Source organism: Mesoplodon mirus, assembly GCF_964341445.2.
Source record: "Mesoplodon mirus genome assembly, chromosome: 5".
NCBI classification, from domain to species: Eukaryota; Metazoa; Chordata; class Mammalia; order Artiodactyla; family Ziphiidae; genus Mesoplodon; species Mesoplodon mirus.
Genome location: NC_138980.1, coordinates 36,124,905 through 36,144,694, shown reverse-complemented (window position 1 = coordinate 36,144,694; position 19,790 = coordinate 36,124,905). Strand labels below are relative to the sequence as shown.

Below are 19,790 nucleotides of genomic sequence, written 5' to 3'. Positions count from 1 at the left end.
TGTCAGTGCTAAAAGCCATGGGTAGGTGTTTAGGTGTTCATGGCTCTTTGAACTTTTCTGCATGTCTTTGAATGTAAAGATTAAAATGCACGGTGCCCAGCCCACCCAGAAATATCCACTGCCTTGTACTTAAGAGGACTCGATTCAACCCGCCTTTGGATGATGCCACGAACTGTTTAGCCAGTGCCCACAGGCGGTCTTCAGAAACTCGGTGGAAGGACCTTCTGCTGAACACAAAGACTGAGAGGCAAATTGAAATCAGTTTGGATGCTGCAAAAATGAGCCCCCGCTGCAGGAGAGGGGAGAGAAACAGCATCCCAGGGGAGCTCCACTCACGGCCCTGCCTTTTCTCCACCCGCGCCACGCACATGACCGCGGTCAAATCCCCGAGTTCGCCAGCTCGTCTTTCCCTCCCCAGGCAGGGCGCGTTAACTCAGATGCTTAAGACATTCAAGTCCTCGTATCTCGCACAGGAAGGAGGCTAAAGGTCTCGGAGGGCGCCTCGAGCCCAAGAAATTAATCATCAGGTCTCATTTCCAGGAGGCAGGCAGGATCCTCCCAGCCCCCAAAAAATCCTGGCCAGGCGGGGAGCATTTATTTTTCAATCTAGACACCAGATGGCGGCAGCACCCAGTTCAAAACGCGACAACAAAGTCAGAGCCCGACTGAACACTTTTAATCCCATGCGCTGTCTATGCCGAGGTCCCTACAGGCCACCCAACTCCAGGGTGGCCCCAGCAGATGGGAACAACACTTTCTGTCAGACCATCTCCCACTCAGGGAAATCCCACTCACAGCCTGGCCTGCCGTCCCCCCTGCCCACGCACCAACAAGAATGGACACCCTCAGGGGCGCCACTAGAGAATACGTCCCCAAAGTGGGCAGCCCACAAACCAAGGGTGGCCATTTTCAATTGCTACAGGGGCTGGGGGTGGGGTGGGGGAATCTCGAAGAAAGGAAACCTAGGAGCAGGGCCAGCTGAGCCCGCGGAAAGCACAAACCCCTGATCAGGGGCGGCCCCGCTGCCGCCAGAGAGGAGGCCCAGAAGTGGCGGAAATTCCTGATTAGCAAGCGCCATCTCCGACTCTGAATAAGCTGATCCAAATTTCTAGAAAACCCTGTGGGGGTCGAAAGCTAAATAGGTGCAGACCGTGGGCCATCAGTGTGCGTGTTTCAAAGAAAAACCTGGTCCCTTCCGTCCTAGCGTCTGAGTATTGATTCTAGGCTCTTCCTCGAATTCATCAGACCTCCATCGGCCACCTCCAATTTATTTTTTCTAGAAATTATTTTGAGGGGAGGGTCCAAAAAAATGCGGGGGTGGGTGGGCTGGGAGTTTAAAAGCCCCCAGACGCAACAGATTCGAGTGCCTGATGTGTCAGTCTAGGAGTCGAGAGCCTTTGTTCCTCGCTCAGACACTGGAGGTTTCTGTGGAGAAGCGGACCGGACGAGGGGGGAAGAGTGTGTGTGCGGTGCCTGGATTGAGGCAAGAACAAAGGTGCTGGGCGGGCAGGCGGGCAAGCGGGCGGGCAGCCTGCAGGGCGTGTTTACCTGCTTGCCCCGGTAGAAAAGCCTCTGCAGGCCTGGCTCCACATGGAACAGCTCCTGGATCTTCTTCCTCAGCTCTTCCACTTTAGTCAGCCTGGACAAGGAGTCCACAGTGTGGGCCACCTTCCCATCCATGGTGCGAACCTGGATCCACATGGTGCCTGCTGGTGGTAGGAGGACAAGAGAGCAGGACCCCTCGGTCAGTTCTGCCGTCACCACCACCACTGGGCTGTGCCACACTCAGGTCATCCTTGCTATTATTGTCCAGACTGTGGACACCAGGCAACTCCTGGAACGCCCTCCCAGCCCCGTAATCCCCCTAGACTGCCACGGCTGGCCTGGGCCTGGCTGAGTGAATTAAGGAGTTAATGCATTAATGAGTAGCACCGGTTGAGGATTGAGGAGGGAGGGGAAATTAGCGGAGAGGAAAAAGCATCCTGGACCACTCAGTCAACCCACCCTGCCTTTCAGAGGGGAAAAAAAACCCACCAGCGTCCAGAGGAGGAAGGGGGACACAGCCAAACGGTCAGGAGCCGAGTTTGTTCATTCATCCATTCATTCATTCCCTGGATGAATACTGACGCAAGAGGAACCCAAAAGTCCGGCTCGGGTTGGAACTTCAGAAGTCCCAGGGAACTCAACTAAGTGTGACCGAAGAGGAAGGAGACCACCAGAGACCCGGGAGCTTGGGACCCCCGGTGCTCGCGGCCCCCCGCCGCCGCCCCCGCGCGCGTGCGCGACGCACCCGCCCCGCGGTGGCCATGGCAACCGGCCGCCCCGTCCCGGTCGCCCCCGCGCGCGCAGCGCTACTCACCTCGGCCCCACGGCTGTCCCGAGCTCCAGCCTGCGTTTCCCGGACCCCGACACACGACCCCGGAGCCCCTCTTGTTCTCCCGCCCGCCCGCGCGGGCCAAGCCGGCGAGCCCACGCCCACCCCCACCGCCAGGACCTGCCGAGGGGCCCGCGCGCCAAGTCCCGCCCCCCTTCACTTGAGCCGCCTCGATCATTGGCTCCGCCGCGGCCGGCCGCCCCGCCCTGCTCGCTCCCCATTGGCCCAGACGCGCCCGGGGAACTAAGGGCGCGCGAAATCGGGCTCGGGCGCGACAATTGAATCGCGGGGCACCCCGCGCGCAGGCGCGGAGCCTGACATCCTCCCCCGCGGCTCGCCGGGCCCTCCCCCACCCAGCCGGCGCGACCCCCGCGGGGCGCCAGGGATGTTCCGCTCGCCCTTGCCCGAGCCCGGGCTGCCAGGGGCGACTCCTAAAGGCCGGCAGGGCTGGGGGCAGAGCCCGAGACCGCGTGTAGGGCAGCCCTGGCGCGGGAGACGCGTGCGCCCGTGCTGGCCGAGAGTCCCGGAAAGTTTTGCAAAGTCAAGGCGCCGGGTGCGCCGAGTCCTGCCCGCCCCCACCGCCCACCCGCGCCCTGGCCCGGGCTGGCACCCCAATCCGCCTGACTGCTCACGATCCACTCGCCTGATTGTGCGCCGGCCCTTCTGAGGATGGCAAAGGAACCGCGTGTGTGGCTGGGACCCCGCGCGGACGTGCGTGCGATCCCGAGCCCCCGGACAGCCACCACTGCCCGCTGCGCTGCCAGCTGCTCTGATTTTTTTCCCGCGAAAACTTGGCGTTTGGGAGTTGCGGGGCCACAGGAGGCCGCGCCGGGGGCGGGCGCCTGCCTGGTGATTGGCCGCCGCAGTGGCGGGAAGCGAGAAAGGGGGTGGGGGGCGCCCCCGCCTCTGTCCACCCCCCCCCCGCCCAGCGGGCCACGGCCCCGCCCAGCCCTGCGCGCTCTGCTGGGCGCGCCCAGCGTGTAATGGGGTCGGGTGGCGGGACCTGAGTCCCCCCCACCATGGGTGCCCTTCAGGAGCCCTAGGGATACCCCGGGGGCAGGGGCCCCCAGCGTAGAGACCCCCGACCTCCTAAGTCCTTTGCTTCAGCCCCTCTCCCCAGGCATGCACTGACCAGTAGGGCAGAAAGGCGGGAATCAATGTCTAAATTCTGCAGGAGAATTTGGGGGAACTCCCCCCAGGAGACCGCCTGCACCCGATGACGGGCCTCATCGCCCCAGCCTGATTTCCTAGCGTCAGGGCTCGCCAGCGCTCCCCACCCTACCCACCCGCAGGGCTTGTTTGCTGGTTTTTCCCGCCTCGTTTTCCCGCCTTCTCCGGGCTGTCCAGGCGGGCAGAGCTGCCCTCCCCCCTCCGCCCTGCCTGCTCTGCTCTGGCCAGTCTTGGCGGGCATACAGTGACCCATGCTAGACACCTACAAACTGCCTGAACAGGGTGCTCAGAGCTGGGAGCGCAAGAGTGGGCAAGGTCGACCCTGTTGGTGGTCTCCCGGGACGTTACATTCTTATCTGGGGAGACCAGCAAGAAATGAATAAATAAAGCAAATCATTTCAGATACCGCACATGCAATGAAGACAGGACAAGAGCTGGAGAGTGACCAGCGGCCATATGGGGGGTGGGGAGAGAGGGTACTCTGGTTAGGGTGGAGAGGTGGGCCTGTCTGAGCAGATGACATTTGAGCTGAGATCTGAGATGAGAAACCAAGGACAGATGGGTCAAGGCGGGAAGAGCAAACTCAGAGGCCGGAAAAGGCTTAGCGATGGACGGAGAGCAGGGCAGACACAGCAAAGGGGAGGCAGGCGGGAGCTGAGGAGGTCAGAGGGGTGTCTATAAGACCTTGCAGGCCACCAGGAGGACTTTGGTCTTTCTCCTGAGAGCAGTGGGTAGCATGGGAGGGCTGTGAGCAGAAAAGCGATGAGCTCCAATTTATGTTTTTACAAGGTTTCTCTCGCCACATGTAGAGTTCCTTCTGTCTTGGAGCTTGTACTTCTGCTTTTGTTTCCCCTGGCGGTAGACAGATTAATGGCCCCCCAAAGATGTCCACATCTTAATCCCTGGAGCCTGTGAATATAGAACCTTCCATGGCAAAAGGGACTTTGCAGAGGGGATTAAATTAAAGATCGTCAGATGGGGAGATTAACCTAGATTATCTGGGCTGGCCCAATGTCATCACAAGGGTCCTAATAAATGACAAAGGGCGGGAGGGTCGGGCCAGAGACATAATGATGGAAAGAGAGGATGGAGTGATGAAACCAAAAGGCAAGGAATGTGAGAAGCCTCTAGAAGCTAGAAAAGGCAAGGGACAGATTCCCTCCTAGAACCCTAGAATGTAATCCTGCCAACACCTTGATTTTAGCTCCATTTCAGACTTCTGACCTCCAGAACTGTAAGAGAATTAATTTGTGCTGTTTTAAAGCATGGACTTTGTGGACATTTGTTATAGCCGCCAGAGGAAACTAATACACACCAATTCACGAAGTCCAGGTGCTCCTGTTAATTTTCTCCACCTTCAGGACTTCCTCAATGCAACTGATTGCATTTCTGGATGCCCAGCCATCAGCCACGTCACAGGTGTGAACAGGTGGGCAGGCCTCCTGGAGCTTGTGAGGCAGATGAAATCTTCCACATTGACAACACCTGCCCCAGGAACCCAGCCTGTTCCTGGCGAGAGCATAGCATCCATTTGTGCCTGCTGTTGCTAAAACTCAACGTGGCCGAAAGAAGAAATAGACCGTATATTCTTCATGTACATTTGGTGCAGGGCACAGCCCAGGCTCCTTGGATGCCTGAGGTTAAGTGACACAGAAAGAAGTGTCTGGCTTTCCCTGAAGAAAAGACCTGGAGTGACGGGGATGCGGGCCCCCATTTCTCTAGTCATTTCGAGAAAGTCAGAGGGGTTGCTTGGGTTAATTAACTATGAGCAAGAGACTATGCCAAGCATCTCCAAAAGAAGCTTAGTAACCAGTTAGGAAGACAAGACATCGATGTCCGCAAAAGACATCACATCCAATAAAGCAAGATACAACAAAGAGTAAATGAGGCCTGCCAGAGCCTGGAGAACAGATACTTTGTAGAGCCTCTTCTGCTTCAGACCCTCCCCCCGCTTAGGCACCGGCCCACGTGTGAATTGGGCAACATGAATAACTGCTAGGGTGCCAAGGGCCCCAGTTTCCCTTTTGCAGAACAATATGCTCTCGACAGCCATTAAGTCATTCGACAAACTTTAATTGTCCTCCCTTGCCTGAACCAGGCTCTGGGTTCGGCAAACAAAGTCCTGCCCTAGAGGGACTTCCCAGCCAGTGGAGGAGACACTGGCATAAAGACAAGTGTCAGCTGTGCAGAGAGAATGCTTCGTGGTGGTATCCACATTCACATGGAGCCCACCGTGCTCTGAGCATCTTCAAGACACAGCAGATTCCATGTCCTGGCCATGGCTATCATTTTCCTTCTAACACACACTGATATAAATCTAGAGCTATTAAGGTGGAAATGACGGAATTCCCTGGCAGTCCAGTGGTTAAGACTCCAAGATTTCACTGCTGAGGGCACGGGTTCAATCCCTGGTCTGGGAGCTAAGATCCCACAAGCTTCATGGTGTGGCCAAACAAACAAACAAACAAAAGGTGAAAACGATTATCTGTGTAGGACCCAGCATCAATCTGTGAACCCTGAGAAGGGGGTGCACACACCCACATTTGGGGGCCATCGGATGGGGCAGAAAATACCCCTGGGCTCAGGCCCTGTGCCTCTCCATCTGTAAATAGAGCTCATGATGCCTGCCTCACCCCAGGGCCTGGAAGAATTCTTCGCACCCAGGGCCCTAGACCTCTGGCAGGATGACCGTTGTTCCCTAGTCGGCAGCAATGTTGGGATCTTGTGGTTTTCTTGTTCGTTATTTCCTAGGAAAAAGAGGTCAGGCTACCATTTCACCAACCAGTGAGGACTTTGGGATTCCCAAGCGGCCGCCCACTCCCAACAGCCTTGCCTCTCATCCTGGCCATTGGGAACCCCTTCCCGGAACCCTGGCTGGATGATGTCACAGACGGATGACATCACTGCAGCCAAGGAACCGGGGATCTCAGTGACACAGGGGAGGGGGGAGGATGTTCTCACTCCAAACCCCTATGTCTGTGGTGAAGTCCATTGAATTAGTGCTGCCCAAGGATGCGGTCTACCTGGCCGGCTCCAGCATAAAAGGGCAGGTGGTTCTAACTCTGAACAGCACCCTGGTGGACCCCATCGTGAAGGTGGAGCTCGTGGGAAGAGGTTATGTGGAGTGGAATGAAGAAATTGGGGCATCCCGCGATTATAGCCGAGATGTTATTTGCAACAACAAGGCTGACTATGTGCACAAGACAAAGACATTCCCAGTGGAGGGTAAGGACAAGGTCGGCCGCCAACCTTAGCCAGAATAGGAACCGGGGTCTGAAAGGTAAACACGTCTGTTAGTCAATCAACAACCCCCCGAGGATATCAGAAATGGGCAGAGGCCTGGTTCCCGTGGTCACGGGGAAAGAGACAGGAGGGAGAAGGCTAGGAAAGCTCTCCGTGGGAAGGACTGACTAGTCCCCAACTCTGCCAGGTTCAAATCTAAAGTCTGGACAGACATCAGGAGGCCTGAGCTGCCAGAAAACTATATGTCCTTTCCAAAATGTGTCCATGGGGGTGTTTCCGGGTAGTCCACAGTCAAGCAGAATACTTGGCCAATGCTTGGCTGAATGAAGTTCAATTGTAGGTTTTTTTTTTTTTTAATTTTAGATAGGGTAGCCTGGGAAGGTCTCTCCAAAGAGGTGACTACCAAGCTCAGATCTAGCGATGGGAGGGGGACCTGCCAGATATCCAAGGGAGGAACGGCAACCTGCTGGGCCTTCATACTCAGCAATTAGGCTGCCTCTCTGTGTCCCAGTTAACCCACCTGGAAAATGGGAATAGGAAAAAGCCCTGCCCCCTAAGACAGTCTTGAGGACTTAATGATTTAATGGCATGTCGAGGGGAGGGCTCAGAATAGCGGGGTGGTGGGGGGGAGGGGTATACAGTAAGTGCTTGTTAGGTGTTCGTTTTTTCAACCAAAACACTCCCCCGCCCCTCACCACCCACATTATCAGCTATCACCCTTCTCCATTTCCAAGGGAAGCATCCTTTCCCCTCAGAAGCATCAGCCCCAAGCCTGCGATGGGTTCACTCATTTACTTCACAAACATGTATTAAGCACCTACTGTGCACAACAACCATGCCAGAGGCTGGGGATACAACAGCAAAGAAAACAGACAGAGTCCCTGGCGTCGCTGGAGTTGCCATCAGGCAGGGAAAACACTCTAATAAGAGGGTTTTGGAGAAGTGCAAAAAAAAAAAATAAAACTGGGAGGTCACAGAGATGGGGGGGCAGTGTGAGTCCCTCCCTGGTCTTCTGTCACCACTCAGTCAATCAACAAATATTAAGCACCTACTGTATGCTGTGCACTGAAGGCCAAGCTCTGCCAGGGCAGGGAGATTTGCCTGCCTTGGGACCCAAGATGTGTTTGTTGAATGAACATGCGATCGAATCCTGCAGCCGGGCCTCCAGTTTCCCAGGCCCAGAGCAGGGGTGAGCAAGTCCTGGTCGGTGGTTTTGGGTGACCACCCCAGTCACATCACCTACCCAGGGCATCAGTCTCCAGCCCAGCTGAGACCTAATATTTATGGGCCTAGGCTTTTTAGATCCCTAAAAATCACAGAGCTAAGCCTAGCTCAGGGACAAACAGGCCAGGTCCAGAACAAGCTCCCTGCCAAAACAATAAAGAAAGAAAAGAGGGAAGAAAAGATTCTAGAACCTTCTGATGGCATCGGTGTGTTTTGCTTTCAGATAATTGGTTAAGTGCAGGCAGCCGCACCTTTGACTTCCATTTCAACTTACCTCCCGGGCTGCCTTCTACCTTCACCAGCAAAATTGGCCACGTCTTTTACTACGTGCAGGCCTCCTGCATGGGTCGGGAGCACATTCTAGCCAAGAAGAGAAGGTACTTGTTGGTTCAAGGGACTTCTTCGGATTTCCACGCAGAAAACCCATTGCAGGTAGTGATGTAGAAGGAGCAGGGGTTGGGCATGTCCTCAAAGCTCCCCGGAGGCAGGGGGAGGCGGGCAGCCAGGAGACAGGGGAGGCCGTGACCCGGAAGAAGGGAAGGTGTTGGCCGCTCCTCCGGCCCAGTGATTTTGCAAATGGGGACTCAGAAACCAGGGCAGGAACTAAACCAGCAGCTCTCAACTGGGGTGATTCTGCCCCTGTGGGGGACACTGGGAGACGTCTGGGAACATTTTGGGTTTTCTCAACTGGGGAGGGGGGATGAGTGGGATCAAGAGAGTGTGGGCCAGGCATGATGCTCCACACCCTGCAGTGCCCCCCACAGAGAATGACATGAGCCCTGAATGTCCTTGACATTCGAGAAACAAGAGTGAGCAGAGGGACTTCACTGGTGGTGCAGTGGTTAAGAATCCGCCTGCCAATGCAGGGGACACAAGTTCGAGCCCTGTTCCAGGAAGATCCCACATGCCGCAGAGCAGCTAAGCCCGTGCGCCACTACTAGCCTGCACGCCACAACTACTGAAGCCCTTGAGCCTAGAGCCCGTGCTCCGCAACAAAGAGAAGCCACCACAGTGAGAAACCCGTGCACCACGATGAAGAGTAGCCCCCGCTCGCCCCAACTAGAGAAAACCCGCGTGCAGCAACGAGGACCAAACGCAGCCAAAAATAAGTAAATAAATAAATGTATTTAGGGAAAAAAAAAAAAAAGTGAGCAGAGGCCCCGCTGTGACCCCTGACTGAGGGTCCTGGGTGCTCGGTGACTCTCCAGGCGCTGATAATGGAGGTGGTGCCCCCCACCAAGAAGCACGGAAAGGGGATGTCCTCCATTCAGGCGGAAGGAAGGGCCTTGTGGCATCAGTCACCTGAGCGGAGGAAGTTTTTGGACAGCTTCTGGAGGCCAGGTGCAGAGGTGGAAGTAAGGGAGGGTGGACTTACATTGGCCAAAGTCACTTCACCTCCCTGGGGACCCATCTGTCATCAGAGTGTTGTGGCTGAGAGGGCTGGCATTTTAGTTTTCAAGGTCCAAGTTAAAAAGCCCAGCATCTCCACCTACATACTGTGTGACCCTCTGCAAGCGATGTGGCCTCTCTGTGCCTGCATTGCCTCATCTGTCAAATGGGCACAGAGATGGTGCCTATCCCCTAGATCTCAGAAGGAGCAGTGAGTGGACTTCGTGCAAGTTCTGGACCTTGCACTGTGGCTGGCAGTGGTGGTAGGAGGGAGCCCCAGAATGTTTAGGCCCCATAAATCTTGTCACTGCTGCTGCTGCCATAAGTAGCCTTTTTTTTTTTTTTTTGGCTGCACCATATGGCATGTGGGATCTTAATTCCCTGGCCAGGGATCAGACGCGCACCCCCTGCATTGGAAGCATGGAGTCTTAACCACTGGACTGCCAGGGAAGTCCCGGGTTGTCTTATCTGTGTAACAGGGACCATCTCTAGCCCGGCCTACTTCAGGGGGGTAGATGCTTACAGGGATGGATCAGATGAAGCAGACCTGAGTTCAAGGCCTGCTTGGCCACCTGCTCCCTGTGTGACCCTGAGCGGGCTCTGGTCCTTCTCTGGCTCTTCCCTCAAGAGTTAATCTAGGGTGCAGGGGGCACAAGGTAGGAATTGGGGCAAAATGCTGGTATGGGACCAGACCTAGCTTGAGATCTCTGCCCCCAGATCTTTCACTAGCCGATGGCCTTGGGCAATGAACAGCACCTCCCAGACCCTTGATTGTCCTGATCTATACAATAGGAATACTACTACTACTAATAATAATAATCTTTCCTCGATTGTGGGGATCACAAAGCACCCAGCACAGTGTGTACACATAGGGGATGCCTGGTAAGTGGGAAGAGCTCAAATCGTTATTATAGTGGCAAAGGGAGTTATTACAGATATGTTTTCTTATTTATTTATTTATTTATTTATTTATTTATGGCTGCATTGGGTCTTCGTTGCTGCGCATGGGCTTTCTCTAGTTGCGGCGAGCGAGGGGCTACTCTTCAGTGTGGTGTGCGGGCTTCTTATTGCGGTGGCTTCTCTTGTCGCTGAGCACGGGCTTTAGGCGTGCGTGCTTCAGTAGTGTGGCGCGCGGGCACCATAGCTGCGGCTCTAGAGCGCGGGCTCTTGAGTGCAGGCTCAGTAGTTGTGGCACACTGGCTTAGTTGCTCCATGGCATGTGGCATCTTCCCGGACCAGGGCTCAAACCCGTGCCCCGTGCACTGGCAGGTGGATTCTTAACCACTGCACCACCAGGGAAGTTCCTACAGATATGTTTTGAGAGTACAAAAATATGGTGTTTTCTTCAGTTACTCAGTACTGTTTTAATCAGATTGTAGGGGGCAGGGTGAGGGCAGGAGCTGGTGGACCAGGGCAGAAGCTACTGCTCTGGTCCAAGTAGACACAGAGTCTTGACTCCTACAATCTGTCCTTCTCATAGCAGCTGAAAGGATTCAGGTGATGACACTGCTCGGCCTTCCAGGGCTCCCACCTCCCACGGGGTAAAAGCTCAAGGCCTCCCTGCGGCCCCCAAGGCCCTGCACCACCTGCCCCATGCCCTCCCTGCCCTCCCCTCCTCCCTCTCCCCACCTCACTCACTCTGCTCCAGCCACACAGGCCTCCTGGCTGTTCCTCCAACACGCCAGTCATGGTGCTGCCCCAGGGCCTTTGCACAGGCTGTGCCCTCTGCCTGGAACCCTGTGATAGGATCTTCCTATCCCTCCCCCTCATCCTTCAGATCTTTGCTCGGAAGCCAGGTCTTCAATCACCGGCATTGCTGATGCCCCAATGAACCGCCACAACCCCCACAGAAGGCAATATCCATATTAAAATGAACACGCACTTTGCCCCATCTATTTCCCTTCTAGAAAATTCTCCCATCGCTATCCTTTCACGTGTGTGACATGACCTCTCACTGCACTGTTTGTGGTGGCCAGAAACTGGCAACAGCTTAAATGTTTGTTGCTAAGTCAATTAAAGTAGCAGTACACAAAGGTCAACCCTACAGATACAGCAAAGAGAGAAAGAGAGACCAAGACACAGACAGAGACAGAGAATGAGGCAGCTCTCCCTCTCAGCACCTCCAAGTTACTGGGTTGAATGAATAAAGCAAAGTTCAGAACAGCATGTCTAGCCTGCACCGTTGGTGGTAAAAACAAAAAGTGCACAGAACTTCCTTGCAGGTGTAACAAACAAACGTCTCTTTCCAGAGACCAGAGAAACCAGCAACAGACACTGCCTCCTGGGAGGGAGCAAGGGAGGGGCAAAACTTTTCCCCTTCCACTTTTTTTTTTAAACATCTTTATTGATATACAGCTCACATACCTTATAATTCACCCCTTTAAAATGTCCAAATCAGGACTTCCCTGGCAGTCCAGTGGTTAAGGTTCCATGCTTCCAACGCAAGGGGTGTGGGTTTGATCCCTCGTGGGGGAACTACGATCCCATGTGCTAAGCGGTGCGGCCAAATAAAAAATAAATAAAAATAAAATAAAATGTCCAAATCAATGGCTTTTAGTGCATTCACACAGTTGTACAGCCCTCACCACCGTCAGTTTTAGAACACTTTTATTATCCCCCAAAGAAGTCTTGCACCCCTTAGCTGTCACCCCCAAACCTCTCTGTCCCCTCCCCCAGCCACCACTAAATCCATTCTCTGTCTCTGTGGATTTGCCTGGTCTGGACGTCCCTCCCTTCACCTCTTGATGGACCTTGGATTGTTTCCACATTTTGGCTATTAGAAACCATGGTACTAACGTACGTGTGCAAGTTTTTACACGGACGCAAGTTTTCATTTCTCTTGGGTAGACACCTAGGAGTGGAACTGGGAAAGATGGTAACTCTATGTTTTACCTTTCGAGGAGCGGCCAGAATCTTCTCCACAGCGGCCACCCCATTTTACATTCCCACCAGCCATGAACGAGGGTTCCAGTTTTTCCACATTCACTCCTATCTGTGTACCTTTAGAATTTTGAAAGACGTGACCTATTGCCTTTTCCAACAAGCAGTACCACTGTGTAGAGGACATGTCCCCAAGACCTTTCCTAACCAAGAAGTCTGAAAGAGTCGGAGTCCTGACTCCCCTTACCTCACCCCCTTGCCTAACCACATAGCTTATCCCTATCAGAAATGTACCATTAGGGCTTCCCTGGTGGAGCAGTGGTTAAGAATCCACCTGCCAATGTAGGACACCTGGGTTCAAGCCCTGGTCCGGGAAGATCCCACATGCCGCGGAGCAACTAAGCCTGTGTGCCACAACTACTGAATCTGCGCTCTAGAGCCCATGAGCCACAACTATGGAGCCCGTGTGCCTAGAGCCCATGCTCCGCAACAAGCCACCGCAATGAGAAGCACGCGCACCACAACGAAGAGTAGCCCCCGCTCGCCGCAACTAGAGAAATCCCGTGTGCAGCAACAAAAACCCAACGCAGCCAAAAATAAATAAATAAATAAACAACAACGACAACAGAAGAAATGTACCATTAAAAAAAAGGAATGTACCATTTATATGTCCATCTCCAGACCAGAGCAGGGACTGGACTGGTCTTCACTGCTATGGGTTTTCCTTGAACTTTGCACCAAGTTGATACAAACGAATATTGGTTGAATGAATGAATCCCCCCAAAGTTTCATATATGCCAAAGGAATATGAGGTCCCAAAAAACTCCTGGGTATGGAAAATCAATGTTGAGTTTTTGCCCTAATATTCTTGGAAATCAGAGCCCTGTGGCCACCCCACCTGGCCTGGCGCGGGGGTCTCTCTGATAGGCCACCCCTGATGCCTCTCGGCACCTCCTTCAGGACCAGGACAGAACTGCTGGCTTGGCCTTGAGTTAGAGCAGTGAGTCCTTTAATGCCTGCAGGGTCCTAACGCATGCAACGAATTTTCGAATAAGACTGGAGGGGTTTAGAATGAAATGGGCTGCAATTAGCCTTCCAAGAGGAGGGAAAGAGTGGGAAGGCTGAAGGTAGGCAGGAGCCAGAGGCAGAGCGTAGGAGGTGAGGCTGAAGGGGTCGGGGGGTCAGCCTGAGGTCTCCAAGAGGAAAGGCATTGGACCTAGAACAGTGTTTTTCAAACCTCAGGTCATGACCTGCTAGTGGGGTGCAAAATCCATTTAGCAAGTTGCAAAGCATATTTCTACAAAATGAAAGGATAGGCAGGACCAAAATAGAAAAATATCAAAAAATATCAATTTTGTGGGTTGCAAACGTTGTTGTTCTTAACATAAAATAAGAAAACAGAACAGAGAATAAAATAAGTAGAATAGAAAATATCAGAAAAACTCCACTTGGTGGTTTGCCATTAATTTTTTTTAATGAAAACATAGAATAGAATATGTCAGAAAATATAAATTTGGTGGGTTGCAACAGACTTTGTTTTTATAAAATCAATGTGTAGGACTGAATAGAATAGTATTGAATAAGTAAAAGGGGATAGAATTTACCAGAAAAAAAAAATTTGGTGGGTTACAACATTTTCGATTTATATAAAACAAAATGATAGAGTAGAATAGTGTAAGTAGACTAGAAATAACAGAAAAATCAATTCAGAGGGTCCAATCAACAGTTTTTAAAAGAATAGATTAAATAGAATAGAATAGGATAGAAGAGGAATTCTCAGCAGACATGTAGCAAGGATAAGCATTATTTCATGAAACTTATTTCTCTTTCATAGATTTAGATGTCGATGGATATATAGATTTGTGTTTTTCGCCACAATATTAAAATCTACGTTTTAACTATGAGTTGTGTTTTTTAAAAAAAGAATAATATGTAACAAATACTCTGTGTGGCCTGTAGAGTCTAAAAGATTTATTATCATCAGGCTCTTTACAGAAAAAAATTCATCAACTCTATGCCCTAGACCAACTCTTTCTTTTAAATTGTAGTATAGTTGATTTACAATATTATATTCATTTCTGGTGAAATATTTTTATATTTCAATATAAAAGTGATTCAATATTTTTATAGACTGTACTCCATTTAAAGTTATTACAAAATAATGGCTATATTTCCCTGTGCTGTATAATATATCCTTGTTCATCATTTACTTTATATATAGTAGCTTGTGTCTCTCTCTTTTTTTCTAATTGGAGTATAGTTGCTTTACAATGTTGTGTTAGTTTCTGCTGTACAGCAATGTGAATCAGCCACATGTATACATGTATCCCCTCTTCCTTGGATTTCCCTCCCATTTAGGTCACCACAGAGCATTGAGTAGAGTTCCCTGTGCTATACAGTAGGTTCTCATTAGTTATCTATCTTATACCTAGTAGAGTATATATGTCACCCCTAATCTCCCAATCCGTCCCACCCTCCCCTTCCCCCCTTGGTATCCATATGTCTGTTCTCTACGTCTGTGTCTCCATTTCTGCTCTGCAAATAAGTTCATCTATACCATTTTTCTAGATTCCACATATATGCATTAATATATGATATTTGTTTTTCTCCTACTGACTTACTTCACTCTGTATGACAGTCTCTATGTCCATCCACGTCTCTGCAAATGGTGCAGTTTTATTCCTTTCTATGACTGAGTAATATTCCATTGTATATATGTACCACATCTTCTTTATCCATCCCTCTGTTGATGGACATTTAGGTTGCTTCCATGACCTGGTTATTGTGAGTAGTGCTGCAATGAACATTGGGGTGCATGTATCTTTTTGAATTATGGCTTTCTCCAGGTATATGCCCAGGAGTGGAATTGCTGGGTCATATGGTAGTTATATTTTTGGTTTTTTAAGGAATATCCATACTGTTCTCCATAGTGACTGTATCAATTTACCTTCCCACCAACAGTGTAAGAGTGTTCCCTTTTCTCCACACCCTCTCTAGCATTTATTGTTTGTAGACTTTTTAATGATAGCCATTCTGACTGGTGTGAGGTGATACCTCATTGTAGTTTTGATTTGCATTTCTCTAGTAATTAGCGATGTTGAGCATCTTTTCATGTGTTTGTTGGCCATCTGTATGTCTTCTTTGGAGAAATGTCTATTTAGGAATAGACTATAGAATAGAAATGTCTATTCTGCCCATTTTTTGATTGGGTTGTTTATTTTTTTGATATTGAGCTGCATGAGCTGTTTGTATATTTTGGAGATTAATCCCTTGTGAGTCGCTTTGTTTGCAAATATTTTCTCCCATTATGTGGGTTATCTTTTCGTTTTGTTTATGGTTTCCTTTGCTGTGCAAAAGTTTTGAGTTTCATTAGGTCCCATTTGTCTATTTTTGCTTTTATTTCATTACTCTAGGAGGTGGGTCACAAAAGATCTTGCTGCGATTTACGTCAAAGAGTTTTCTTCCTATGTTTTCTTCTAAGAGTTTTATTGTGTCTGGTCTTACATTTAGGTCTTTAATCCATTTTGAGTTTATTTTCGTGTATGGTGTTGGGGAGTGTTCTAATTTCATTCTTTTACATGTAGCTGTCCAGTTTTCCCAGCACCACTTATTGAAGAGGCTGTCTCTCCTCCACTGTATATTCTTTTTTTAAAATTAATTAATTATTTTATTTATTGGCTGCATTGGGTCTTCGTTGCTGCGCGCGGGCTTTCTCTAGTTGCGGCGAGCAGGGGCTACTCTTTGTTGCGGTGTGCGGGCTTCTCACTGCGGTGGCTTCTCTTTGTTGCAGAGCACGGGCTCTAGGCACGTGGGCTCAGTAGTTGTGGCTTGCAGGCCCTAGCATGCAGGCTCCGTGTAGGTAGTTGTGGCACATGGGCTTAGTTGCTCCGTGGCATGTGGGATCTTCCCGGGCCAGGGCTCAAACCTGCGTCCCCTGCATTGGAAGGCGGATTCTTAACCACTGCACCACCAGGGAAGTCCCTCTCCATTGTATATTCTTGCCACCTTTGTCATAGATAAGGTGACCATAGGTTTGTTTGTGTCTCTTAATCCAATACCCCTATCTTGTCCCTCCCCTCTTCCCTCTGCTTACTGGTAACCACTAGGTTTTTTTGGGTTTATTTATTTATTTTATTTATTTACTTTTGGCTGCATTGGGTCTTCGTTGCTGCCTGCGGACTTTCTCGAGCTGTGTTGAGCGGGGGCTACTCTTCGTTGCAGTGTGCGGGCTTCTCATTGTGGTGGCTTCTCTTGTTGTGGAGCATAGGCTCTAGGCGTGTGGGCTTGGTAGTTGTGTCACGGGCTCTAGAGCACAGGCCCATTAGTTGTGGTGCTCTGGCTCAGTTGCTCTGCGGCATGTGGGATCTTCCTGGACCAGAGCTTGAACCCGTGTCCCCTGCATTGGCAGGTGGATTCTTAACCACTGTGCCACCAAGGAAGCCCAACCACTAGTTTTTAAGATTCCATATATAAGTGATAATATAGAGTGTCTGTCTTTCTCTTTCTGACTTATTTCACTAAGTGTGATACCCTCTAGGTTCATCTACGTTGTTGCAAATAGCAGAATTTCATTCTTTTTATGACTAAGTAGTACTCCATTCCATTCCCTATATATGACACATCTTCTTTATCCATTCATCTGTTGATGGACGCTTAAGTTGCTTCCATAGCTTGGCAATTGCAAATAATGCTGCTATGAACTTTGGGATGCATATATCTTTTCAAATTAGTGTTTTTGTTTTCTTCGGCTATATACCCAGGAGTGAGATTGCTGGATCATACGGCGACTTTACTTTTAGTTTTTTGAGGAACCTCCATACTGTTCTCCACAGCGGCTGCACCAATTTACATTCCCACCAACAGTGTACGAGGGTTCCCTTTTCTCCACATCCTGGCCAGTATTTGTCATTTGTAGAATTTTTTTTTTTTTTTTTTTTTTTTTTTTTCAGTACACGGGCCTCTCACTGTTGTGGCCTCTCCCATTGTGGAGCACAGGCTCCGGATGCGCAGGCTCAGCGGCCATGGCTCACGGGCCTAGCCGCTCCGCGGCATGTGGGATCTTCCCAGACCAGGGCACGAACCCGTGTCCCCTGCATCGGCAGGCAGACTCTCAACCACTGCGCCACCAGGGAAGCCCTGTAGAATTTTTGATGATACCCATTCTGACAGGTGTGAGGTGCTATCTCATTGTGGTTCTGATTTGTATTTCTCTGATGCCTAGCCACACTGAGTCTTTTTTCATGTGCCTATTGGCCATCTGTACATCTTCTTTGGTAGAGCAACTCTTTCTTGTATGTAAGCCCAAGAAGTGTCTTCAGATGCTCCTTCCAGCTCTTTTATGATGTCAAACACACATGGAAACAATATAAATGTCTATCCTTCCCTAGCGGTCCAGTGGTTAGGACTCTGTGCTTCCACTGCAGGGGGCATGGGTTCAATCCCTGGTCAGGGAACTAGGATCCTGCATGCCGCACAGCACGGCAAAAAAAAAAAAAAAAAAAAAACTATATATATACATAAAATATACATATTATATGTGTGTGTGTGTGTATGTGTGTGTGTGTGTCTATCATGGAGAGGGAAGGGTAAATTAACTATTTTGCAGCACATTCCATTGCCATCGTGGAAACAAATGAATCAGAATGACAGGCACCAACATGAATGCCTTTCAAACACAGAATGTTAAGCTAGAAAAGCAGGTTGCTGGAAACGATATGAGGCTTGATTTATTTAAAGCATTCAAATATGTCAAACAATACTGTGTACTTCTACCACAAATAAATAAATGTATTCCTAAACAATACAAGCATTTGCATGAGCATGACAAATGCCACACACACACACACACACACACACACACACACGCCTGTAAAAGTATCAAGTTCCTTTGGAAGAAGATACAGGAAGTCAGCAGAAGCGGACAGCAAATCATTGTAAGCGCACCCCACGTCACATCAAATCTTTTGTTTTATTTTATTTCATTTATTTATTTATCTTTTGGTCACATGGCTTGCAGGATCTTAGTTCCCTGACCAGGGATCAAACCTGGGCCTCGGCAGTGAAAGCACCAAGTCCTAGCCCCTGGACGGCCAGAGAATTCCCTCGAATCTTTCACAGTGGTATCCACAAATAAAAAGCCAAATGTTACCCAAGCCACACATTAAACATAACGTATATGTGACTTTATTTGCAATCCAGCAGCTAACCAATTGATATAAAGGCTGCTTTTTGAAGCTTCTATTTAAACACGTTACATAATTTCAACTCTACAGTTTTCATGATTCAGAGCCCATAATATTTTCTCCTTAAGTCTGAACTACTTGGGTAAACCCTAGGTCTGGGCTTAGACCATAAGACATTCTCTGTCTTCCAGAAAACTAAGACTCAGAGAAGTCAAGGCACTGGTTCAAGGTCACACAGCAAGTGAGTTATGGAGCTGGGGATAAAGCCAGGGTCTTGTGAATTTCTTAGGTCTATTTTACAGACAAGGAAATTGACAATCAGAATGGCAAAGGATTTTGATTAAATGGCAAAGCTGGGAATGACTTTGGACTGCAAAATCCCCAAGACTCCAGATTCCACCCCAGTGCCTCTTACTAGGAGAGTTCCAAAGGCTCAAGGTTTTGGTGGACTGTTGGGTGAGCAAGTGGCTCTTGTGGCCGCAATGCCTCACAACTGTCCATTCCCCCCAACCCCTTCTAGAATCCTCTGTTCGTGGAGGCCGAGAAAAAGATCTCCTACAATTGCTGCAGCCGGGGCACCATCTGCCTGCAGATTCAGATGGAAAAGAACACCTTCACGCCAGGGGAGAGGGTCATTTTCACCACGGAAATCAACAACCAGACCAGCAAGTGCATCAAGACGGTCATCTTCGCCCTCTACGCCCACGTGCAGTATGAGGGCTTCACACCCAATGCAGAGCGACACTCAAGGGTGGACAGCAGTGAGCTGCTTCGGCAGGAGGCCAACACCCAAATCACACCCTTCAACACCACCAAGATCATCAGCACTTTCCACCTCCCGCCTGTGCTGTCCGTGAGCGGCGGCACACAGGGCAGCGAGATCATGAACACCCACTACGAGCTGGTCAGCACCGTCCACCTGCCCTGGTCCCTGACCACTGTCAAGGTCAAGGTGCCCATCATTATCACCAGAGCCCCCGTGGACTCAGACGGCTGCGGGCTGCTAGACGGGAGCAGTGTTACTGTGAGCCTGGATCATCAGAATTAAATGCCCAAACGTCTAAATATTTAAAGTTTTATCAGACTCTAAGGCAGTTCCTTCCTTTGCCTTGTGCAGATGGCCTTCAGATGAGTCCAGGCTTGGGCAGCATGTAGTCTGAAACTTGCCAAGCTCCAGCCGTGCGGTCATCCATTTCTCCCATCCCAAGAAAGATCACTCAGTACCGGTAGAGGACAAAGCCTCCCAGACTGACAAAGCCTTCCAGGTCCGCACCCCAGTTAGCACCCCAGACCCATCTGCTTGCTGGCTCTTACAGTGCCAAGACCAG

The 19,790-nt window shown here is 50.3% G+C and overlaps 2 protein-coding genes across 7 annotated transcripts in view; one reads left to right on the top strand and one right to left on the bottom strand.

The window, feature by feature from the left end:
- Positions 1 to 3,189, bottom strand: part of UHRF1 (ubiquitin like with PHD and ring finger domains 1) — a 32,985-nt gene extending 29,796 nt beyond the window's left edge. The window contains exons 1-2 of one of the 6 annotated variants that reach the window (XM_082622108.1): positions 3,018 to 3,189; positions 1,549 to 1,709 (exon numbers count right to left, since the gene is read on the bottom strand). In XM_082622108.1, coding sequence (XP_082478234.1) covers positions 1,549 to 1,701 — 153 coding nt within the window. In that variant the 5' untranslated portion in view covers positions 1,702 to 1,709; positions 3,018 to 3,189. Of the gene's footprint in view, positions 1 to 1,548; positions 1,710 to 2,359; positions 2,475 to 3,017 lie in introns of those variants that run through there. The other 5 variants (XM_082622109.1, XM_082622107.1, XM_082622110.1 and 2 more) reach the window with 5 other exon arrangements.
- A 3,327-nt stretch (positions 3,190 to 6,516) lies between these two features.
- Positions 6,517 to 19,510, top strand: ARRDC5 (arrestin domain containing 5; the record flags this gene model as incomplete). The annotated part of the gene is made up of 3 exons (XM_082623221.1): positions 6,517 to 6,769; positions 8,235 to 8,443; positions 18,983 to 19,510. The coding sequence occupies 3 exons, from the start codon at positions 6,517 to 6,519 to the stop codon at positions 19,508 to 19,510; spliced, it is 990 nt and encodes a 329-aa protein (XP_082479347.1).
- Between the last annotated feature and the right edge of the window lie 280 nt (positions 19,511 to 19,790).